Raw genomic sequence first — 26,383 nt, forward strand, 5'->3', positions numbered from 1 at the left:
CCAGTGATTTTGTGTCATGTGCAGCTGGGGACAGAACCCTGGGGTTCCAGGTATAGGGTAGCATGTAACCTACCTCCAAAATGGCCGGAACAGGAAGTGACATCGGTCCAGTCCTCCAAGGGCATAGAGATGAGTGGCGGCCATCTTTCCTTCAGCCATCTCTATGCCCAGTGCCGGGATTGTTTGATGGTTTGAATTACTGAGCGGCGGCCAGAGGGCAGGCGGTGAGCGGCTTTGAGGGGGTGGGGTTTTTCGGCACCTGTATGTGTTTTTTTCCCATTTTGGCCGACAGCCGAAAGTGGTGTTTTTGGCAGAAACGTGTCGGCCACCGAAATTCCGGTGCATCCCGACTTATTACTGGGTCATCGTTAGGCTGAACTACAAGCGCCACATAGATAGGAGTGGAGTGGTCGCTCCGGTGCAGTCTGAACCTTCGCACCAATGGTGCCCCCATGCCAAAAACCCACCAAGCCAATTTTCAGAAGCCAAGAACCTAGGATGGTCATCATGGAAGGTCCTACAGGAAAATGTTGTAACCTGGAAGAGGAGACTGCAGTCGTCATGTACAATTCAACATGCACACACAGGATCTGTAACATGACAGCAGCTATTAATTGGCAGAAAAAAAAATAAAAGTGCGGATGCCAAGCAAGATTGCCTTTACTGAACCATGTCATGCAGGGGGGGGGGGGTGTATATATAAATAATGAAATATGTAAATTGCAGATTCTATAAAATTGTCACCACGTAGTATGAAGAAAAATGTAAACATTTATCTGGAAGGATCCACAAACCTCGCAGCCCTCGCATACCGTGGTTAGGCCCCCAAATGTGAGGAAGAGGTATAAAAAGGAACGTCGCGAGAACAGTGTTTGTAATGAACAGTCTTCCCGTGGCAAAGGCTTAGCCAATCAAAGTGCTCCGTTACGGGGGGGCTCTCAGGGTTGGTCGTGGGGGGAATGGTCGGCATCTCCAGATCCTCGTGCTGTAGAGGGGCGGATGGAAGGTCCTGACGGTGCAGCTGATCAGACATCGGTCATCTCATCTTCCAGCTCGGCGTCGTCCGTCTCTTCCAGTTCAGCGTCCTCGTCTTCCTCCTCCGAGGTGACGTCTGGGTCTTCCGACTGGGACAGGCACTTCGGACAGGAGCAGATGAACAGGTAGTTCTCCCTGGAGAAAGAAGGAGCCGAGATCATCATTTCAGGCATTCTACATTTATATAGCTCTGACATAGTCCGCAGCGCTGTACAGAGAACACTGAGCCGGTCACATCAGTCTCTGTACCAGAGGAGCTTACACTCTAATGTCCCCCCCCCCAGTCAGACACTATTATTATACATTTATATAGCTCTGACATATACCGCAGCGCTGTACAGAGAACACTGAGCCAGTCACATCAGTCTCTGTACCAGAAGAGCTTACACTCTAATGTCCCCTCCCCCACAGTCACATCAGTCTCTGTACCAGAGAAGCTTACACTCTAATGTCCCCTCCCCCAGTCACACACTATTATTATACATTTTTATAGCGCTGACATATACCGCAGCGCTGTAAAGAGAACACTGAGCCAGTCACATCCATCTTGAACCAGAGGAGCTTACACTCTAATGTCCTCCCTTTCCCCACAGTCACACACTATTATTATACATTTATATAGCTCTGACACAGGGGCAGACTGACAACTCAAGGGGCCCCTGGGCAATAGGAGATCATGGAGCCCGTGTCCTCACATACACTCAAACCACACCCAAAAAAAGCCTATGAAAAAAAAAAAGGTACCAGGGGCATCTCATGGGGCCCCCTACTGACCCCGTACCCTCAGGCAGTGCCAAAGTTCCCAAATGGTCAGTCCTTCCCTGCCCTGACATAGTCCGCAGCGCTGTACAGAGAACACTGAGCCCGTCATATTCTCTGCTCCACAGGGGATCCCAAACTCTGAAATGAGTAACTCAATCAAAAAGTTTTCTAGACAGTTGGAGGAAACCCAAAGAGAACATCCTAGGACCATGCAGACATTGTTCCTGGTGGGCCTGCACCCTGAACTCCAGTGCTTTCACACTATGGGGTTAGAGTTACTAAAACTGGAGAGGGCAAAATCTGGTGTGGCTGTGCGTGGGAGCCAATCAGCTTCCACCTTCAGCTTGTTAAATTAAACTTTGACAGTACAACCTGGAAGCGGATTGGCTTCTATGCACCAGGTTTTGCACCGTGCAGTTGTAGTAAATCTCTGTTCATGTCATCTACAGAAGAGCCAATAATTGAGACCAGCTGCAGAAACTGACCTGAGTATCCTGTGTCGGCTGTGCCGGCTTCGCTCCCTCTGACAGCAATCCAGATAACTAATACAAATCTCCTGAAAGACATTAAATAGGTGTGATTAGGGAGCACTGACCATTGTATGGACAGGAAGATTCTGGACAGAGGAAGAGTACAGGACAATGTATGGCTGGCTGGCTGCGGCTTGTACTCGGCTTTTGCTCAAAGTTAGTTCTGTCTGGAGCTCAGCTTTAATATTGAAGCCTCAAAATGTCATGTCATGTCATGGGTGAAGATAAAATGATTCACGCTACATAAAAAAAAAATAAAAAAAAATAAAAGAAGTACCCATGGAAATTTTATTAGATTTGTTGTTACTTGCTGCTGGAAGAACACAGAGGCAGCTTGTGTGTATATATATATATATATATATATATATATATATATATATATATATATATATATATATATATATATACACACACACACACACACACACATACATACATACATATATATACATATACACACACATATATACATACATACATACATACATACATACACACACATATATACATACATACATACAGTTGTGTTCAAAATAATAGCAGTGTGTTGAAAAAAGTGACTAAACCTGAAAATCCTTCTAACAGCTTTTATTTCCATCCACACAAATGCATTGGGAACACGACACATTCTATTCCAAATCAAAACATGAAGAAAAATACATCAAATTTGTGTTGTTCCTCTAAAAAAATGGAAGAAAAGTGAATATTAGACGGTTCAAAAAAATGGCAGTGTTTGTATTCTTCTTTACAAACTCAAACATTCACTATATAAACTGAGAAATGTTTGAAGATTTTGCTTTCCTTTGAATGACTTCATGAATATTTGGTTGTAGTCGCACTGTTTCTGAGAACTGCTGTACATCTGTGTTGCATGGAGTCCCCCAACTTCTGGCCCCTGTGATCAGGTATTCCAGCCCAGGATGATTGGACCACATTCCACAGTTCTTCTCTATTTCTTGGTTTTGCCTCAGAAACGGCATTTTTGATGTCACCCCACAAGTTTTCTATTGGATGAAGATCCGGGGATTGGGCTGGCCACTCCATAACGTCCATCTTGTTGGTCTGGAACCAAGATGTTGCACGTTTACTGGTGTGTTTGGGGTCGTTGTCTTGTTGGAACACCCATTTCAAGGGCATTTCCTCTTCAGCATAACCTCTTCAAGTATTCTGATGGATTCAAACTGATCCATGATCCCTGGTATGCGATAAATAGGCCCAACACCATAGTATGAGAAACATCCCCATATCATGATGCTTGCACCACCATGCTTCACGGTCTTCACAGTGTACTGTGGCTTGAATTCAGTGTTTGGGGGTCGTCTGACAAACTGTCTCCGCCCACTAGACCCAAAAAGAACAATCTTACTTTCATCAGTCCACAAAATGTTGCGCCATTTCTCTTTAGGCCAGTCAATGTGCTCTTTGGCAGATTGTAACCTCTTCAGCACGTCTTTTTCCCAACAGTGGGACTTTGCGGGGACTTCTTGCAGATAGCTTGGCTTCACATAGGCGTCTTCTAATTGTAACAGTCCTCACAGGGAACGTCACACCTTCTTTCATCTTCCTGGAGCTGATTGTTGGCTGAGTCCGCCCCATTTTGGCTATTCTTCTATCCATTCCAATGGTAGTTTTTCGCTTTCTTCCGCGTCTTTCAGGTTTTGTTTGCCATTTTAAAGCATTTGTGATCATTTTAGCTGAGCAGCCGATCATTTTCTGCACTTCTTTATATGTTTTCCCCTCTCCAATCAACTTTTTAATCAAGGTACGCTGTTCTTCTGAACAATGTCTGGAACGACCCATTTTCCTCAGAATTTCAGAGAGAAATGCACTGTAACCAGAATGTCGAACATTTGCTGCCTTCCTTCCTTAAATAAGGGCATGAATGAATGACCTCACTAATAGAACTCCACACTGCTATTATTTTGAACACGCCCCTTTCAATGAGTGATTCAATGACACAGAATCAGCAGCATGCATGTCATGACTGTTGGGTCTGTTGGATTTCTATGACTCTACTACACCTGCTAGGAAATTATTTGCCATGTAGAAATATCATTTCCACCAAAAACAGTGATTGATCCGGTTAGTGATGTCTGACTGCTATTATTTTCAACACAACTGTATATTACATACATACACACATAATACATACCTTAAGCAGGCCATGTCATGACACAGGTCAACTATGTTTAACACGACAAAATGATAGCTAAACGGCTCTCTGCTATCCTACTAAATGTTAGAAAAGGAGGTTATTTGCAAGAGTAGTGGTGTGAACCTCCTGCGCTCCCAAGTGTTTCAACTGTATAAAAAACACCAGGAGAAGCTAACATTAAATCATATACTAGTGATTGTGATAAATAAATACAATAAAAAATGTAGCGCTACTCCTTAAAGTCCATACACACATATATATATATATAATAAATTAATTAGTGATGTGTAATCTCAAAATTACATCAAATTAAAGTGATAATGATATCAATTAAAATTAATTGGTGCCCATTACTCATTAGATCTACAAAGTTAAATCCGATAACTCAAAGCATGTGAAAAAACATTTTCATATATATATAAATAATTCTGTGAATATAAAATCACACGTGCCTCTCGTGTAGTGAAAAAACCACAGTATAGCAGTAAATAAACAGTGCTCTCAAAGTCCAATAAATGCTGATAGTGACCAAAGAAAAAAAACACTCGTGCTTCCAATAACTACTGTTGGTGACCATCAATTAACAGGAACTCGTGTAGATCTTTGGGTGCATGTGAATAGGACAATCCGACCATCATCTGGATAAGCCTCTCACCTCATCACTTCGACCCTTGCGGATCAAAGCGCTTATGTGGATCCCCCTCACGGATCCTCCAAGATAGCTATCACTCCAAATGTTGCTCCTTGTCGCACCGAAATCTCTCAGAGATTAATATTCCACCAATGGCTCCTCTCCAGGTAAGTTGCAGCATCAATCTCTCAAATGACACATAAAATAGATCCTCCCATAGTGCAGTATATTTTATTTATGAAGTAGGGACAGATAACAGAAAACCTTCTCACTCACGTGGCAGCCGTATCCAATTCAAAACCTCATGCTTTCAGATGAGGGCATGTATGTATGGGTGTACAGCTGGGTGTACAGGTGCACCAAGATGGCCGCCACGCCGGAAATACGTCACCACGTCAAGCCGACGCGTTGCGTCACAATGTCATGCGACTTACTCAGGGCTGTCAATCATAGTGACGATCTCTCCTCATATACCCAACTTAACCACTTGCCTACCAGGCACTTATACCCCCTTCCTTACCAGGCCAATTTTCAGCTTTCAGCGCTGCCGCACTTTGATTGACAATTGCGCCGTCATGCAACATTGTACCCATATGAAATTTTGATCATTTTTTTCTCACAAATAGAGCTTTCTTTTGGTGGTATTTAATCGCCACTGGGCACTTTACTTTTTGCGCTATAAATTAAAAAACGTGCAAAAAATTTGAAAAAAAAAAAAAGTTTATTTGTTTCTTTTATAAAATTTTTCAAACAGGTATTTTTTCTTCTTCACTGATTTGCGTTGATGAGGCGGCACTGATGGGCACTGATAGGCGGCACTGATGGGCACTGATAGGCAGCACTAAAGGGCACTGATAGGCAGCACTAATGAGGTGGCACGGATAGGCGGCACTGATAGACAGCACTAATTAGGGGTCACGGATAGGCGGCACTGATATGCAGCACTGATAGGCGGCACTGATAGGTGACACTGATTATGGGTACTGATAGACGGCACTGACTGGCATCACTTCTGGGCACTGACTGGCGGCACTGACTGGCACAACCCCTGGGCACTGACTGGCAGCACTGGTGGGCGGCACTGGTGGGCACCACTGGTGGGTGGGCACAGGTAGGTGGCACTGGTGGGCACAGGTGGGTGGCACTGGTGGGCACAGGTGGGTGGCACTGCTGGCACATGTAGGTGGCACTGCAGAGTGGCACAGGTAGGTGGCACTGCAGAGTGGCACAGGTGGGGGCACTGCTGGGCACAGGTGGGGGCACTGCTGGGCATGGGTGGGCGGGGCTAGTGGGCGCACTGCTGGGAGGAACTTGCGGGGGTCACTGCTGGGCACCGATCATCAGGGCACTGATCATCAGTGCCCTGATGATCGGTGCCGATCCCCGCTCTGACAACTGCCGGTTCTCGGCAGTACTTTCCTCACGATCTGACAGCGTGAGGAAAGTGCAGCCGAGAACCGGCACTTGCATTTTCCTGTGATTAGCGTGTCATTGGACACCGCTGATCACGTGGTAAAAGGCCGGTGGGATCGGCCTTTCACCACATCTCGTGATCAGCTGTGTCCGTAGGACACAGCGATCACGGAGATCGCCGGGTGCACGCCCCCTGGGGCGCGCAGGAGAGCGCGTTCTGGGAGGACGTCATATGACGTCCACCCAGAACTAGCCGGCCGCGGTGCAGCCGTCATTCGGCTATGCGCGGTCGGCAAGTGGTTAATGAAAGGAAACACCTTCAAAGGAGGTTATCGCCTCATCATCGATCCTCCTCTATTTTCCACGGCCATAACTATGAAGACCACAGGAGACTACTATGCAATTAGCCTATGCGATAAACCCAGATATACACATATATATGAATCACACGGAAACATATATATTACACCACCAGCCCAGATAAATAAAAACCCTAAATCATATAGAATATCTCTGCTATTATATGGAACCCCATAGATATATAATATTGATCTTTTAATTCATCTTATAAAATCTTATAATACCTAAATTTATTAAATAATTAAAAACCTCCATTTATTACATAATTTAATTCAATATTAATTCAAAACGTGATCTTAATTCATCTAATACATTTGTTTATTTCCTCTATAAAATATATACCAAAACATATGAAAAAATATACAAAAAAAATGTATTATATATATATATATATATATATATATATATATATATATATATATATATATATATATATATATATATATATATATATATATATATATATATATATATATATATATACACATACATATACACATATATATTCTTCCTTTCTTCTTCCTTTTTTATTATTTTAGAATTATGTTTAAAAACCTTTTAAATAAAAATATTTTAAATTTAAATAAAAAATAAAAACAAAAAGAGAAAAAATGAAAATAAAATATATAAAAATATATAAAAAAATATTCAACACCTAGTCTACTCCACTTCTTCTCCAGCAATATAGAACCTACTCAAATATACATAAATACCTCTCTATCCAAAAGCATGAGTTTACACCATATATCATATATTCAATATATATTAAAATACATTAAAATAGATCATAACATATCAGATTAAATAATTAGTACATTGCAACATATCATAAAGCCAGAAGGTCAAATTGCACCAATTCCATACCCCTATTAAATAAAAAATCCGAGATAAAACAATTTAAATCAAATTCAACATTCAATCCCTTAGGAAAATACATTTGCATGTTATAAATCCATTTCGATTCTAATTTACTGAAGGAACGCACCTTATGGCTACCCCGCCAATGCCTCTTATATTTAGTAATACCCCAAAATTTCAAATCACTGGGGTCTTTATTATGACATTTGGCAAAATGCTTTGATACGCTGTGCTTCGGGAACCCTTTCTTGATATTTTGCACATGTTCCCGAAGCCTGACCCAGAGGGGTCTTTTGGTTCTTCCTATATATTGCAGTCCGCAACTGCATTGCAGTGCGTACACGACCCCCTCCGTCCTACATGAAATGAATTCATCAATTTTAAATTCCTTATCACTCACAGATGAGGTTACTCACAACAGATAATAAGTGAGGTGACTCAGGAAGTAGGAAATACCAAAAGGGATTTACTTCTTATAGATCGAGAGAAAAAAAAGAGGATCAAAAAGACCAATTGGCCATGTGTTTAGATTTTTACGTCCATTATAGGAAAGTGGAGACCATTTTTAGAAAACATTGGCCATTATTGAAAGCTGATCCAGCCTTAAAAGAGATAATATCAGAATTCCCGATTTTTAGATATAGAAAAGCCCCATCATTAAGGGATAAAATTGTTAAGTGTCCTTGACCCGCCTATTAAAAGTAATAAAGTCACATTCTTGGATATAAACGTTTTTTTTCCGTGCAAGGCATGTTATGCTTGCAAATCTACAAAAAGAAAAAATAAGAAAATGGTGTGTTTTACCTCATCTGTGAGTGATAAGGAATTTAAAATTGATGAATTCATTTCATGTAGGACGGAGGGGGTCGTGTACGCACTGCAATGCAGTTGCGGACTGCAATATATAGGAAGAACCAAAAGACCCCTCTGGGTCAGGCTTCGGGAACATGTGCAAAATATCAAGAAAGGGCGGGGTAGCCATAAGGTGCATTCCTTAAGTAAATTAGAATCGAAATGGATTTATAACATGCAAACGTATTTTCCTAAGGGATTGAATATTGAATTTGATTTAAATTGTTTTATCTCGGATTTTTTATTTAATAGGGGTATGGAATTGGTACAATTTGACCTTCTGGCTTTATGATATGTTGCAATGTACTAATTATTTAATCTATGATATGTTATAATCTATTTTAATGTATTTTAATATATATTGATTATATGATATATGGTGTAAACTCATGCTTTTGGATAGAGAGGTATTTATGTATATTTGAGTAGGTTCTATATTGCTGGAGAAGAGGTGGAGTAGACTAGGTGTTGAATATTTTTTATATATTTTTATATATTTTATTTTCATTTTTTCTCTTTTTGTTTTTATTTTTTATTTAAATTTAAAATATTTTATTTAAAAAGGTTTTTAAACATAATTCTAAAATATTAAAAAAGGAAGAAAAGAAGAAGAATAAAGGAGTGTGTGTGTGTGTGTGTATATATTATTTTTTTTTATATATTAAATACATTTTTTTTGTATAATTTTTTGTATATTTTTTCATATGTTTTGGTATATATTTTATAGAGGAAATAAACAAATGTATTAGATGAATTAAGATCACGTTTTGAATTAATATTGAATTAAATTATGTAATAAATGGAGGTTTTTAATTATTTAATAAATTTAGGTATTATAAGATGAATTAAAAGATCAATATTATATATCTATGGGGTTCCATATAATAGCAGAGATATTCTATATGATTAGGGTTTTTATTTATCTGGGCTGGTGTTGTAATATATAGGTTTCCGTGTGATTCATATATATGTGTATATTTGGGTTTATCGCATAGTAGTCTCCTGTGGTCTTCATAGTTATGGCCGCGGAAAATAGAGGAGGATCGATGTTGAGGCGATAACCTCCTTTGAGGGCGTTTCCTTTCATTAAGTTGGGTATATGAGGAGAGATCGTCACTATGATTGACAGCCCTGAGGAAGTCGCATGACATTGTGACGCAACGCGTCGGCTTGACGTGGTGACGTATTTCCGGCGTGGCGGCCATCTTGGTGCACCTGTACACCCATACATACATGCCCTCATCCGAAAGCATGAGGTTTTGAATTGGATACGGCTGCCACGTGAGTGAGAAGGTTTTCTGTTATCTGTCCCTACTTCATAAATAAAATATACTGCACTATGGGAGGATCTATTTTATGTGTCATTTGAGAGATTGATGCTGCACCTTACCTGGAGAGGAGCCATTGGTGGAATATTAATCTCTGAGAGATTTCGGTGCGACAAGGAGCAACATTTGGAGTGATAGCTATCTTGGAGGATCCGTGAGGGGGATCCACAAAAGCGCTTTGATCCGCAAGGGTCGAAGTGATGAGGTGAGAGGCTTATCCAGATGATGGTCGGATTGTCATATTCACATGCACCCAAAGATCTACACGAGTTCCTGTTAATTTATGGTCACCAACAGTAGTTATTGGAAGCACGAGTGTTTTTTTTTCTTTGGTCACTATCAGCATTTATTGGACTTTGAGAGCACTGTTTATTTACGGCTATACTGTGGTTTTTTTCACTACACGAGAGGCACGTGTGATTTTATATTCACAGAATTATATATATATGAAAATGTTTTTTCACATGCTTTGAGTTATCTGATTTAACTTTGTAGATCTAATGAGTAATGGGCACCAATTAATTTTAATTGATATCATTATCACTTTAATTTGATGTAATTTTGAGATTACACATCACTAATTAATTTATTATATATATATATATATATATGTGTGTGTATGGACTTTGAGTAGCGCTACATTTTTTTATTGTATTTAGGTTATTTGCAAGGTTACCGACAAGGTATTGTAAAATCTCCTTCGCGGAGTTCATTGATGGACACAGCAGCTTCCGCTAACATTAACCTCTTCACGCCGGCCGCACATTTGCGTGCAATTAACAAAAACATGTGTGCTGAGAGGCCACACTCTGCGCCATACAAAGCAGTGTGCAAGAGCTGACAGGAGACAGATCTGCATTGTTTACACACAGGTCTCTGACCCTCCCCTCCCATTGGCGATACTTGGCGATCACCAGGTGACGGCGGGGAATCACCGGCTGGGACACGGTGATTGACAGCCGAGGGCACGAATGGAGGCGCGGGTGGGGCACGCGCCCCCTACCCGGAACTGCAAAATCACACATACATACAGATGATTTTGCGCAGCCATGCCACCCTGTAGCAGTATTTCTGCTATGGGACGGTGCGGAAGCGGTTGAGACTAGATTCATTCCTCCATCTACAGAGCATAACACGCATTATTGCATGCATGGAAGCAACCTAGGTACATACTATAGATTGGATATAAATGCAGGACGGTGTAGAGCCTCTATACTTGCAGGGACAGAAAGGGACCAAGCATCTCACATGGGACTCAAAGCTGCGGTTGGTCATGTTATTTGCCAATATTCTGTGGACTGTGGTCACCTGTTCTGGAATTCAGTCTCTCTGGATGAACCAAGTTGCTGCAGGAAAAATGCACTTCTTGGATAGAGGAATTTTTCATTCCACATCGGCTAGAGAACTCAACAATAATCACTCCTCATCCTTGATATGTGACAACAGGGCCAACGTCTTCCAGGAATACAGGGGGTGGGCTTACCTCTCCCGGCTTGATATCTTCTAGAACGGTCATGTGTAAGAGAAAATTATTGTCAGGAAAGGAGGCCTCAGCATTGGGGACACAACTGTGGTTACCTGCAGAGAATAAAGGACAAGTCAGATGTATAATCAGTGCCTGCCAAGGACTGAAGCAGAGAAAAGGGGTTTATAGTGAGATAAGAGGGATAAATCATATCACCGGCAGCCTGATATCCCAAACCTCCGATTAAGCAGCACATTAGACCACCTTTGACCAAGAAAGCCACCAGACGTCCTGCTAATGACTCCCGCCCCGGGTTCACCAGAATTCCTAATGACTCCCGCCCCGGGTTCACCAGAATTCCTACTGACTCCCGCCCCGGGTTCACTAGAATGCCTAATGACTCCCGCCCTGGGCTCACCAGAATTCCTAATGACTCCCGCCCCGGGTTCACCAGAATTCCTACTGACTCCCGCCCCGGGCTCACCAGAATGCCTAATGACTCCCGCCCTGGGCTCACCAGAATGCCTAATGACTCCCGCCCTGGGCTCACCAGAATGCCTAATGACTCCCGCCCCGGGTTCACCAGAATGCCTAATGACTCCCGCCCTGGGCTCACCAGAATGCCTAATGACTCCCGCCCTGGGCTCACCAGAATTCCTACTGACTCCCGCCCCGGGCTCACCAGAATTCCTACTGACTCCCGCCCCGGGCTCACCAGAATTCCTAATGACTCCCGCCCTGGGCTCACCAGAATTCCTCATAATGACTCCCGCCCCAGGCTCACCAGAATTCCTAATGACTCCCGCCCCGGGTTCATCAGCATTCCTAATGACTCCCGCCCCGGGTTCATCAGAATTCCTAATGACTCCCGCCCCGGGTTCATCAGAATTCCTAATGACTCCCGCCCCGGGTTCACCAGAATTCCTGCTAATGACTCCCGTCCTGGGCTCACCAGAATTCCTGCTACTGACTCCCGCCCCAGGTTCACCAGAATTCCTAAGGACTCCCGCCCTGGGCTCACCAGAATTCCTAATGACTCCCGCCCCGGGCTCACCAGAATTCCTGCTAATGACTCCCGCCCCGGGTTCACCAGAATTCCTAATGACTCCCATTCTGAGTTCACCAGAATTCCTAATGACGCCCGCCCTGGGCTCACCAGAATTCCTAATGACTCCCGCCCTGGGCTCACCAGAATTCCTAATGACTCCCGCCCGGGGTTCACCAGAATTCCTAATGACTCCCGCCCTGGGCTCACCAGAATTCCTAATGACGCCCGCCCTGGGCTCACCAGAATTCCTAATGACTCCCGCCCTGGGCTCACCAGAATTCCTAATGACGCCCGCCCTGGGTTCACCAGAATTCCTGCTAATGACTCCCGCCCCGGGCTCACCAGAATTCCTAATGACTCCCGCCCCGGGTTCACCAGAATTCCTAATGACTCCCGCCCCGGGCTCACCACAATTCCTGCTAATGACTCCCGCCCTGGGTTCACCACAATTCCTGCTAATGACTCCCGCCCCGGGTTCACCAGAATTCCTGCTAATGACTCCCGCCCCGGGTTCACCAGAGAGTGTATATACTATTAGATTCTATACTACCTCCAGATTATTATTATACAGGATTTATATGGCGCCAACAGTTTGCGCAGCGCAGTACAATATAAGGGGGGCGGTACAATTACAATACATTTCAGTACAGAAGGAATAGGAGGGCCCGACTCATGGAGCTTACAATCTAAAGGAAGGGGGAGGTGATACAAAAGGTGATAGCTGCGGGGGATGATCTGGCGGAGGTGACCCAAGTACAGTCCTTAGGTGGGGGTGGGGTAGGCTTCCCTGAAGAAGTGAGTTTTCAAAGATCGCCTAAAGGCAGACAGGGTGGGGGGCTGACAGGACATACTGGGGTATGGATTTCCAGAGGATGGGAGAGGCTCTGGAGAAGTCGTGGGGGCAAGCGAGGGAGCTAGAGAGGAAGAGGTCTTGGGAGGACCGGGTGATTTGGGTGATATCTGTGGATGAGGTTGGTGATGTAGCTAGGGGCAGTGTTGTGGATGGCTTTGTAAGCTGTGGTTAGTATTCTGAATTTTATACGTTGGGTTAGTGGAAGCCAGTGGAGGGATTGGCAGAGAGGGGCAGCAGTCGCTGATCGGTCGGTAAGGTGGATGAGTCTAGCAGCAGTCGCTGATCGGTCGGTAAGGTGGATGAGTCTAGCAGCAGTCGCTGATCGGTCGGTAAGGTGGATGAGTCTAGCGGCAGTCGCTGATCGGTCGGTAAGGTGGATGAGTCTAGCGGCAGTCGCTGATCGGTCGATAAGGTGGATGAGTCTAGCAGCAGTCACTAATCGGTCGGTAAGGTGGATGAGTCTAGCGGCAGTCGCTGATCGGTCGGTAAGGTGGATGAGTCTAGCGGCAGTCGCTGATCGGTCGGTAAGGTGTATGAGTCTAGCAGCAGTCGCTGATCGGTCGGTAAGGTGGATGAGTCTAGCAGCAGTCGCTGATCGGTCGGTAAGGTGGATGAGTCTAGCAGCAGTCACTAATCGGTCGGTAAGGTGGATGAGTCTAGCAGCAGTCACTAATCGGTTGGTAAGGTGGATGAGTCTAGCGGCAGTCGCTGATCGGTCGGTAAGGTGGATGAGTCTAGCAGCAGTCACTAATCGGTCGGTAAGGTGGATGAGTCTAGCGGCAGTCGCTGATCGGTCGGTAAGGTGGATGAGTCTAGCGGCAGTCGCTGATCGGTCGGTAAGGTGTATGAGTCTAGCAGCAGTCGCTGATCGGTCGGTAAGGTGGATGAGTCTAGCAGCAGTCACTAATCGGTTGGTAAGGTGGATGAGTCTAGCGGCAGTCGCTGATCGGTCGGTAAGGTGGATGAGTCTAGCAGCAGTCACTAATCGGTTGGTAAGGTGGATGAGTCTAGCGGCAGTCGCTGATCGGTTGGTAAGGTGTACGAGTCTAGCAGCAGTCGCTGATCGGTCGGTAAGGTGGATGAGTCTAGCAGCAGTCACTAATCGGTCGGTAAGGTGTATGAGTCTAGCAGCAGTCGCTGATCGGTCGGTAAGGTGGATGAGTCTAGCAGCAGTCGCTGATCGGTCGATAAGGTGGATGAGTCTGGCAGCAGTCGCTGATCGGTCGGTAAGGTGGATGAGTCTAGCAGCGGTCGCTGATCGGTCGGTAAGGTGGATGAGTCTAGCAGCAGTCGCTGATCGGTCGGTAAGGTGGATGAGTCTAGCGGCAGTCGCTGATCGGTCGGTAAGGTGGATGAGTCTAGCAGCAGTCGCTGATCGGTCGGTAAGGTGGATGAGTCTAGCGGCAGTCGCTGATCGGTTGGTAAGGTGCAAGTCTAGCAGCAGTCGCTGATCGGTTGGTAAGGTGCAAGTCTAGCAGCAGTCGCTGATCGGTTGGTAAGGTGCAAGTCTAGCAGCAGTATTCATACCAGATACAAATATATAGTTGCTCATTCCCTTTTTCAGCTTGTCTTGCTCATGTAAAAAGATATTGGAGGAAAGACAATTAAGAGCCAGCACAAGACTCACAGCAGCTCTGCAGCAGGTACAGTCCAGACCCCTCGCAGTTCAGGAACTCCCCGGTCTCTGCATAGAGAAAAAGAAAAAAAAAAAAAAAACAACATTTATCTAATAAATCTACAGGATGTTCCAGTGTTTAGAGCAACTCCAGCCAAACCAGATATTTCAGATGTTTATGGTTGATGGCAAGTTAAAGTGTTACTAAACCCCCAACAGTACAATCAGTCTGTAGATGCAGTAAAGCATGCTTGTTATACTCCCTGTGGGACCTAAGGGGTTAATCCTCTGCATTGTGTAAAAAGGCTGTTTGATCCTGTCTTCTCTGATCCTCCCCTTCTTCCAGTGTCTCCCTCTTATCTCCTGATAAGACATTGTGTGGAGACACTCTAGCAATACACACCAAACTGAGCATGTGCAGAGAGGTTATTTTTTTTTCCCTTAGGAGAGTGCATGTGATCAGCACAGGGCCAATCAGCACTGTCCAGAGGTCCTGCATCTTCCTAGAGCAAAATGAAAACTCCTCCTACAAGATTAACCAGCGCTCTGCTGGACATTAATAGAAGTCACAACTCTGCTATATACGGCTGATGAGAAAAGGTATTTAGCAGTTCATATTTACTAAATTAATTGCATTTCCATGTTGTGTGTACTATGGGGGTCCGGATATAGTGAATGCGGGGTCCGGGGAGAGCGGATATATAGTGAATGCGGGGTCCGGGGAGAGCGGATATATAGTGAATGCGGGGCCCGGGGAGAGCAGATATAGAATGAATGCGGGGCCCGGGGAGAGCGGATATAGTGAATGCGGGGCCCGGGGAGAGCGGATATAGTGAATGCGGGGCCCGGGGAGAGCGGATATAGTGAATGCGGGGCCCGGGGAGAGCGGATATAGTGAATGCGGGGCCCGGGGAGAGCGGATATAGTGAATGCGGGGCCCGGGGAGAGCGGATATAGTGAATGCGGGGCCCGGGGAGAGCGGATATAGTGAATGCGGGGCCCGGGGAGAGCGGATATAGTGAATGCGGGGCCCGGGGAGAGCGGATATAGTGAATGCGGGGCCCGGGGAGAGCGGATATAGTGAATGCGGGGCCCGGGGAGAGCGGATATAGTGAATGCGGGGCCCGGGGAGAGCGGATATAGTGAATGCGGGGCCCGGGGAGAGCGGATATAGTGAATGCGGGGCCCGGGGAGAGCGGATATAGTGAATGCGGGGCCCGGGGAGAGCGGATATAGTGAATGCGGGGCCCGGGGAGAGCGGATATAGTGAATGCGGGGCCCGGGGAGAGCGGATATAGTGAATGCGGGGCCCGGGGAGAGCGGATATAGTGAATGCGGGGTCCGGGGAGAGCGGATATAGTGAATGCGGGGTCCGGGGAGAGCAGATATATAGTGAATGCGGGGTCCGGGGAGAGCAGATATATAGTGAATGCGGGGCCCGGGGAGAGCAGATATAGAATGAATGCGGGGCCCGGGGAGAGCAGATATATAGTGAATGCGGGGCCCGGGGAGAGCAGATATAGAATGAATGCGGGGCCCGGGGAGAGCGGATATAGTGAATGCGGGGCCCGGGGAGAGCGGATATAGTGAATGCGGGGCCCGGGGAGAGCGGATATAGTGAATGCGGGGCCCGGGGAGAGCGGATATAGTGAATGCGGGGCCCGGGGAGAGCGGATATAGTGAATGCGGGGCCCGGGGAGAGCGGATATAGTGAATGCGGGGCCCGGGGAGAGCGGATATAGTGAATGCGGGGCCCGGGGAGAGCGGATATAGTGAATGCGGGGCCCGGGGAGAGCGGATATAGTGAATGCGGGGCCCGGGGAGAGCGGATATAGTGAATGCGGGGCCCGGGGAGAGCGGATATAGTGAATGCGGGGCCCGGGGAGAGCGGATATAGTGAATGCGGGGCCCGGGGAGAGCGGATATAGTGAATGCGGGGCCCGGGGAGAGCGGATATAGTGAATGCGGGGCCCGGGGAGAGCGGATATAGTGAATGCGGGGCCCGGGGAGAGCGGATATAGTGAATGCGGGGCCCGGGGAGAGCGGATATAGTGAATGCGGGGCCCGGGGAGAGCGGATATAGTGAATGCGGGGCCCGGGGAGAGCGGATATAGTGAATGCGGGGCCCGGGGAGAGCGGATATAGTGAATGCGGGGCCCGGGGAGAGCGGATATAGTGAATGCGGGGCCCGGGGAGAGCGGATATAGTGAATGCGGGGCCCGGGGAGAGCGGATATAGTGAATGCGGGGCCCGGGGAGAGCGGATATAGTGAATGCGGGGCCCGGGGAGAGCGGATATAGTGAATGCGGGGCCCGGGGAGAGCGGATATAGTGAATGCGGGGCCCGGGGAGAGCGGATATAGTGAATGCGGGGCCCGGGGAAAGCGGATATAGTGAATGCGGGGCCCGGGGAGAGCGGATATAGTGAATGCGGGGCCCGGGGAGAGCGGATATAGTGAATGCGGGGCCCGGGGAGAGCGGATATAGTGAATGCGGGGCCCGGGGAGAGCGGATATAGTGAATGCGGGGCCCGGGGAGAGCGGATATATATAGTGAATGCAGGGTCCGGGGAGAGCGGATATATATAGTGAATGCGGGGCCCGGGGAGAGCGGATATATATAGTGAATGCGGGGCCCGGGGAGAGCGGATATATATAGTGAATGCGGGGCCCGGGGAGAGCGGATATATATAGTGAATGCGGGGCCCGGGGAGAGCGGATATATATAGTGAATGCGGGGCCCGGGGAGAGCGGATATATATAGTGAATGCGGGGCCCAGGGAGAGCGGATATATATAGTGAATGCGGGGCCCCGGGAGAGCGGATATATATAGTGAATGCGGGGCCCCGGGAGAGCGGATATATATAGTGAATGCGGGGCCCGGGGAGAGCGGATATATATAGTGAATGCGGGGCCCGGGGAGAGCGGATATATATAGTGAATGCGGGGCCCGGGGAGAGCGGATATATATAGTGAATGCGGGGCCCGGGGAGAGCGGATATATATAGTGAATGCGGGGTCCGGGGAGAGCGGATATAGTGAATGTGGGGTCCGGGGAGAGTGGATATACAGTCAGGTCCATAAATATTGGGACATGGACACAATTCTAACATTTTTGGCTCTATACACCACCACAATGGATGTGAAATGAGATGAACAAGATGTGCTTTAACTGCAGACTGTCAGCTTTGATTTGAAGGTATTTACGTCCAAATCAGGTGAACGGTGTAGGAATCACAACAGTTTGCATGTGTGCCTCCCACTTGTTAAGGGACCAAAAGTAATGGGACAATTGGCTTCTCAGCTGTTACATGGCCAGGTGTGTGTTATTCCCTCATTATCCCAATTACAATGAGCAGATAAAAGGTCCAGAGTTCATTTCAAGTGTGCTATTTGCATTTGGAATCTGTTGCTGTCAACTCTCAAGATGAGATCCAAAGAGCTGTCACTATCAGTGAAGCCATCATTAGGCTGAAAAAACTAAACAAACCCATCAGAGAGATAGCAAAAACATTAGGTGTGGCCAAAACAACTGTTTGGAACATTCTTAAAAAGAAGGAACGCACCGGTGAGCTCAGCAACACCAAAAGACCTGGAAGACCACGGAAAACAACTGTGGTGGATGAGCGAAGAATTCTTTCCCTGGTGAAGAAAACACCCTTCACAACAGTTGGCCAGATCAAGAACACTCTCCAGGAGGTAGGTGTATGTGTGTCAAAGTCAACAATCAGGAGAAGACTTCACCAGAGTGAATACAGAGGGTTCACCACAAGATGGAAACCATTGGTGAGCCTCAAAAACAGGAAGGCCAGATTAGAGTTTGCCAAACGACATGTAAAAAGCCTTCACAGTTCTGGAACAACATCCTATGGACAGATGAGACCGACATCAACTTGTACCAGAGTGATGGGAAGAGAAGAGTATGGAGAAGGAACTGCTCATGGTCCTAAGCATACCACCTCATCAGTGAAGCATGGTGGTGGTAGTGTCATGGCGTGGACATGTATGGCTGCCAATGGAACTACTTCTCTTGTATTTATTGATGATGTGACTGCTGACAGAAGCAGCCGGATGAATTGTGAAGTGTTTCGGGAATATTATCTGCTCATATTCAGCCAAATGCTTCACAACTCATTGGACGCTTCACAGTGCAGATGGACAATGACCCAAAGCAGACTGCAAAAGCAACCAAAGAGTTTTTTAAGGGAAAGAAGTGGAATGTTCTGCAATGGCCAAGTCAATCACCTGACCTGAATCCGATTGAGCATTTCACTTGCTGAAGACAAAACTGAAGGGAAAATGCCCCAAGAACAAGCAGGAACTGAAGACAGTTGCAGTAGAGGCCTGGCAGAGCATCACCAGGGATGAAACCCAACGTCTGCTGATGTCTATGCGTTCCAGACTTCAGGCTGTAATTGACTGCAAAGGATTTGCAACCAAGTATTAAAAAGTGAAAGTTTGATTTATCATTATTATTCTGTCCCATTACTTTTGGTCCCTTAACGAGTGGGAGGCACATATGCAAACTGTTGTAATTCCTACACCGTTCACCTGATTTGGATGTAAATACCCTCAAATTAAAGCTGACAGTCTGCAGTTAAAGCACATCTTGTTCGTTTCATTTCAAATCCATTGTGGTGGTGTATAGAGCCAAAAATGTTAGAATTGTGTCCATGTCCCAATATTTATGGACCTGACTTTAACCCCTTGTCGCCCGCACTAGCATGCTGCAACTGTGTGCATGGCGGGTGGCATGGCGGTTTCAGAGTGTCTCCTCCCACTAGAAGGGGGAGAAGGTTAGTGGGAGACAGCACCTGCCAAAAGTGGTGTAATTCCTGCTGTGGACACAAAGCAACGCATTATGGTTAGTCGTGGTGCACCGGAATCAAAATTCTTGACCGACGCAGAAAATTTAGGATGCATTTGGCCGCAAACCAAAGTGGACAGTAAAAAAAAAAAAAAAAAAAAAAGGATTTTTTATATATATATATTTATTTTAGATATTATATACAGTAAAATTGTATTCGACTTTTTGATTAACCACTTCCCGTCCGCCCTATAACAACAGTACTACTACAGGGCATGGGTGCGCAAAAATCACACATATATACACACACATATACATACACACCCTACCCACACCGCCATTCGCGACCGTCAATCACCGGGTCCCAGACGGTGATTACTCACAGTTCTCCTCCCTGTCAGCTCCTGCAAACTGCTTTGCATGGCTCTGCATAGCACAGCCATACAAAGCAGTGTGCTTCCAGTGAAGCACACACACAGCCCCCATAGTGAAACAGCACACAGTTTAATTGCCCCAGATGTTAACCCCTTCCTCCCCAGTGCCATTAGTACAGTGTCAGTTCTTTTTTATTAGCACCGATCACTGTATTGGTGTCACTGGGGATGTCAGTGACACCAAGTCACCGACATCTTCGGCTCTTTCCGTGATCTGCTGTGTCCGAGGGACACAGCGCACCGTGATCGCCGCGCATGCGCGGTGAGAATGGAAGGACGTCATATGATGTCCTATCAGAACGAGAGAACCACCTTGTGCCCGTCATTGTACTATATGGTGGGCGAAAGGTGGTTAAAAAAAAAAAAACACACACACACACTTATGATGCCCGATGCACAGCAATGCATTCTTTTGTGCTTTCTGCAGTCCATTTAACATGGTTTCCTATGGGACACATTCATATCTGTGCTTTGAGGGGTCAGGGAAAGGGTCATGGTATTCTCCTCCCCCCCCCCCCCCCCCCCCAACACAAAATGTTGCATTTTTTGTTCAATAGACGTTAATGGAGACGCTACAGAAAACGCATGTACTACGTGTTTTACACGTTTAGTGTATTTTGCGTTTTTAAATCTTCTCAGCCACAAGTTGGCAAAAAAACAAAACAAAAAACATAAAAACAAAAAAAACATAAAAAAACAAAACAAAAATAAAACCCACACACCTACCACATATGTCCTCCTCCATCCGCCCCAGTACCCACTTAGCTGGTCCCATGCCACTCTCCCATTGCCCTCACTAGTCACTAACAGGCGCACACTCAACCTTCACTACACGGCACTCCATACTGCAGGCAATGGTGAGCGGTGATTAGTCAACATGGCGGCGCGGACCAGCAAGAATCTCTCCTGTCCTCAGGGACCAAGTCTGAGAAGAACGCAGGTTCGGATATCCTCAGGCATGGTCATTTATTATGGAAAGACGAGAAGCTTTCAGCAGATCCGCCACTGACCTTTCTCGATGTCCTTGTACAGCTGATCTATCAGGGCATCCAGGCGTTCCCTCTCCCGTGCTGGTAGCTCCAGAGCGTCACACGCATGAACCCACTGACTCAGGGAGCTGCAAGGAGAGAAGGTGATACACATTTCATTGGAGCAGAAGGATCACTTGGTGAAGTCATTAATAGGAGAAGTTCACAATAATTGCACATTCTCTCTGCAGGTAAAATAATGCGCATTTATTACTTTGGTCCCAAGGAACCTGGAAATCATTGGATGAGTGATCAGTAGATGGATGATGTCACTCACTATCACACCCAATTAGAAAAAACTATTTGTTTTATTGTAAACGATAAGAAAATATCTCTTCTGTAGCGGTGATCTGTACTAACACGTCCTTCTACAAAGCCTTTCCTGAATGTCCATTATAGAGGTCTCCATAGAGCTGTAGATGACAGGAGGGGGTGGACATTTTTGAAAAAACTACTTGTCCAGGGACTAAAAATTGGTCCCCAAGGACATCACATCTAGTCGTCCCCCGCGGCCACCATCCAGTCGTCCCACACGTCCCTCACGACCACCATCCACTCGTCCCACACGACCACCATCCACTCGTCCCACACGACCACCATCCACTCGTCCCACACGACCACCATCCACTCGTCCCACACGACCACCATCCACTCGTCCCACACGACCACCATCCACTCGTCCCACACGACCACCATCCACTCGTCCCAAACGACCACCATCCACTCGTCCCACACGACCACCATCCACTCGTCCCACACGACCACCATCCACTCGTCCCACACGACCACCATCCACTCGTCCCTCACGACCACCATCCACTCGTCCCTCACGACCACCATCCACTCGTCCCTCACGACCACCATCCACTCGTCCCACACGACCACCATCCACTCGTCCCACACGACCACCATCCACTCGTCCCACACGACCACCATCCACTCGTCCCACACGACCACCATCCACTCGTCCCACACGACCACCATCCACTCGTCCCACACGACCACCATCCACTCGTCCCACACGACCACCATCCACTCGTCCCACACGACCACCATCCACTCGTCCCTCACGACCACCATCCACTCGTCCCTCACGACCATCTACTCGTCCCACACGACCATCTACTCGTCCCACACGACCACCATCCACTCGTCCCTCACGACCACCATCCACTCGTCCCTCACGACCACCATCCACTCGTCCCTCACGACCATCTACTCGTCCCTCACGACCATCTACTCGTCCCTCACGACCATCTACTCGTCCCACACGACCATCTACTCGTCCCTCACGACCATCTACTTGTCCTGATAAACCATAAATTTTAACCAAAACTATATTTAAATCTGCTTTCAGTAATGTTGGGGCTTTTAAAAACAAAAGAGGCTTTATGGCGACTTAAACATGTCATATTTTTAACATTTGCGCTGTTCATCTCCCCCCCCCCCGCCTGTCTTCAGCCCCGCCCCCAGGGACTAGCAGGGAAGGGATAAACCTTGCAGTGTAATGAGCACCGATTGGCTGCTCGTCAGGAAAGGGGAGTGTCCGGTTCATCCTTTATCCCTTTCGCTGCCAGAGCTGTTTTTGCATTATTTGCACACGTTTAAAAAATCGTTTTAGGCCTGAAGATGACACAAAACCCCCCAAACATGATATACTTTCTGAAATCAGAGATCCTAGAGAATAAAATAGTGGTAGTTCCAATTTTTTTATGTCACATATTATCACAAAGGTCAAGGAAACATAAAATTTCAGTAAAAAAACACACTTTAAGTTGATTTTAGGGCACAAAAAGCAATAAATTATCCATTCTTTTTGTAAAATATAAAAAAAGCGAGGTTGCAGCGAGTAAATAGATATCCAACATGTCAAACCTTAACCCCCTTCACGCCGACGCCTCCCGGCCCTTTAAGAGTTTCAGAAGCCAGGAGGCGGAGCAGGGTTTAGGGTCATGTGACCACCGTGACATATCGTCACGGCGGTCACATGATCGGGAAAGGTCCCGATCGAAAGAGGAGATCGGGACCTTTCCGTGAGTACCGGACATGTGTGCTGGGAGCGTGCAGGGTGCACGCTCTCAGCACAAATGTCCTTTTTTAATAGAACGCAAATGTGTGGCTGCTCGGCCTCTAGGCCCAGACACAGGAAGGCCGCTCGGCGTCTAGGCCCAGATGCCGGGAGGCCGCACATTTGCGTTCAGCCGGCGTGAAGAGGTTAACTTTGTGCACACTCGTGACACGACAACAAACTTTACTACCCTATATTTTCTATAGGTGACACTTTTAAAGCCCCTTATAGGTCATCGGTATAGTGTAAGGAGGAGGTCTGGTGCTAGAATTAATTGCTCTCATTCTGGCATGTGCGGCGATATGTAACGTGTGTATCGCAATCCACGTTTTCATGTGTAGGCGCCAGAGCATGTGCTTTTACATTTGTGCGTGCGTACATATGTGGGGGCCTTGAAAAATGTGGGGGTGTTACATGCTTGGGTGTAACTTCCATTTAAAAAAATAAATAAAAAATACATTTTTTTTTTTTTAGAATCATATACGGGACAAAAAGTCCTCTATGTGATGATTTTTGATGACAGGTTCTCTTTTTTTTTTTAAACATGCAGGGTCTAAAAGACCCTGGATGTCTCCCCTGTACTACACTGAATGTAATGCAGTCCACATCGCACCGCATTACATTCTTTCTCGGCCTCAATGACCGGGAATCTGTCGAACGGGGACCCTGAAGTGATGTCACATCACTTCCAGAAGAAGGGGGAGGGAGCGGATGTGTCCGCTCTCCTCCCCCCTCCCCTATACCACATCCCGGGGCACCCAGCAAACCCGTCCTGGGCCCACAGATGGGCAAGTGGAGCCCGGGACATATAGCGGGGGGAGGCTGTGTGGAAGCAATTGGGTGGCAGTGCTGCTGCCTGATTGCTTCCACCTGACAGGTGAGACCGCTGCGTGACTGCAGTAGGGTTAAGGGCAAAAAGGAACTACCTGCCCGGCGCCCAGAACTACATGTCCCGAGCGTCGGGCGATAGGAATTGGTCATCCCTGTGTAAACACCTTTATTAGGAAGATACACTGCCTGAGCAAACATCTGCCTGAAGGGGGATCTTAGACACCTCCCAGGGTCCCTATAAGGGTGGGGGGGATCCCCCAACCACTCAAATCCACCGGAGGGTAAGAATTGGGCTGCAAGAGAGGAAGTGAACGGATATGGATATTTCAATATAAATCAGTGGATCAGAGTGATCACTAGAGGGCGCCCATACCCTACTGAATTGGTAGAAGGTGGAAGTCGCTGACAGCATTGGTATGGGCGTCCGTCGGCACCCACAAGAAATCGTCGTTCCTCAGCATTGCACTACAGAAGAGTTCGCTCACCTTGTGCCGATCCCCTGACCGTTCGTTCCTACAAGAGCAAATAAAGATCGGAAGCCTTCTGCCGTGAACCACTAAAAAGAAAAAACATGGAAAGGGAAACCAATGAGAAAAATAAAACTGGCTGCAGACAAGTATCAACGTTGGTGCATTTACCGCTTATATCCACTTCAACAACGGGGGCGCTATTACCCCCTTCCTGCCCAGGACGATTTGCAGCTTTCAGCGCTGTCACGCTTTGAATAACAATTGCACGGTCATGCAACACTGTACCCATATGAGATTTTTATCATTTAGTTCACACAACTACAGCTTTCTTTTGGTGGTATTTAACAAAAAAAAAAAAAAAACACAAACCACACAAAAGTTTCTTAATTTGTTTTAAAATTTAGCAAATAATTGTTCTTCATAAAATTTAGTGCAAAAATGTATTCTGCTACATTTCTTTGGTGAAAATAACACATATATATATATTTCCATCTAGCTATCTCTGTTAACTGATCAATTGTGATGTACTGACAGCACTGATCTCATTTCTTGAGGCCCAAATAAAACGTCAAGACATACATAAATAACCCAAATTAGTTTATAACCAAAAATAATTTTTCGAATTTTTATATTATTTGTTTTTGTTTTTTTTACATACTGTCACCCTAGCAGTAGTGTCACCATAGTGACACTGTACTACTTGTGGGGGGTGATAAAGATTTTTTTTTTTTTTTTTTTTTTAAATACTTTTTTTACACCCATTGCTTTTACATCCATAAAGGCTGTAAAAGCAATCATTTCTCCTTCTCCCTGGCTGCACTCTTGCAGCCATTGAGAAATACTGAGTGAGCTGTGATTGGTCACAGCTTGTCACATGGTACAAGGCTGTTGTGAATGGCCCTGTACCATGTGACCTCTGTGATCATTCACAAATTTCACACGTAGTAAGCAATGATGTCAGAAGTGACATCTTGCTTACTACTCTTCATGTGATCACCGATTGGCCAATCAATGATCACATGAATCGGGACCTCCCAGCGATCTGTCCGGAAAACACAGCGGGCACCATTCGCGGTGCGGAGCGCTCCCAGGGAGTGTACATGGGCAATAGATGCGGGGGGGACGTTTAGAAACCACCCGCATCAGCGGCGCTCCCATCCATTTAATCGGCAATAGGCCAAACAGGAAGAGGTTAATACTTTTTTCTACACACGAACATTTTTTTTTTTTTTTTTTTTTTAAATCACTTTTATTGCTATCACAAGGGATGAACAACACGGACCATGACAGGTCCTCTTTACAGGGATCTTCCCCTCTGGTGTCCAAAGCATCTGATCAAACTCCAGATGATTTCACAAGCTGGATTGTTTAGCTCAGATACTGGAAGTGACAAAATCCTCACTGCGTCCAGTTTCTGACATCACACAGTGGGGGCGGGGGGGGGGGGGGGGACGACAACATCCGATCCGTGTCCCAGGAAAGCTGGATGCCTCCGGGTGCGTCCTTACCGCAGCGATGACCCGCACGTCCCATCCGAGGACACAGCTACAGTATTCTGGCAACCCGTGTGTACCCTCCCCCGTCTGTGAACACTCGGGACTCTCCTCTTACCCGGCTCACTCGCTCCTCGTGCAGAGCCTCCGTGAACAGACGTCGCAGCTGATCCAACTGACCCTGTGTGAGCAAAAGGAGACGTCATCACTACAAGACGAACATATCACAGCAAACACTCTGCGATCGCTTCCCAACCTAAAAACGGACATGTCGGGCTACTTTCACGCTGATCCACCGCCAAAAAAAAAAAAAAAAAACAGGCGTTTTTGCTGTGGTTTTTAAAGGAC

General features: G+C 46.5%; 1 protein-coding gene across 1 annotated transcript in view; it reads right to left on the reverse strand.

Annotated features, from left to right (window-relative positions):
* Window positions 1-642: 642 nt before the first annotated feature.
* The window catches only part of SMYD5 (SMYD family member 5), a 59,853-nt gene continuing 34,112 nt past the window's right edge, over window positions 643-26,383 (reverse strand). Inside the window, exons 7-13 of the mRNA XM_089653331.1 lie at window positions 26,154-26,216; window positions 24,558-24,628; window positions 21,156-21,262; window positions 14,918-14,974; window positions 11,408-11,502; window positions 2,283-2,353; window positions 643-1,170 (exon numbers count right to left, since the gene is read on the reverse strand). Coding sequence (XP_089509457.1) covers window positions 1,026-1,170; window positions 2,283-2,353; window positions 11,408-11,502; window positions 14,918-14,974; window positions 21,156-21,262; window positions 24,558-24,628; window positions 26,154-26,216 — 609 coding nt within the window. The 3' untranslated portion in view covers window positions 643-1,025. The remainder of the gene's footprint in view (window positions 1,171-2,282; window positions 2,354-11,407; window positions 11,503-14,917; window positions 14,975-21,155; window positions 21,263-24,557; window positions 24,629-26,153; window positions 26,217-26,383) is intronic.

This window comes from Staurois parvus, unplaced genomic scaffold, assembly GCF_062004578.1.
Source record: "Staurois parvus isolate SC_StPar_1 unplaced genomic scaffold, SC_StPar_1.0 ptg000706l, whole genome shotgun sequence".
Lineage (NCBI taxonomy): Eukaryota > Metazoa > Chordata > Amphibia > Anura > Ranidae > Staurois > Staurois parvus.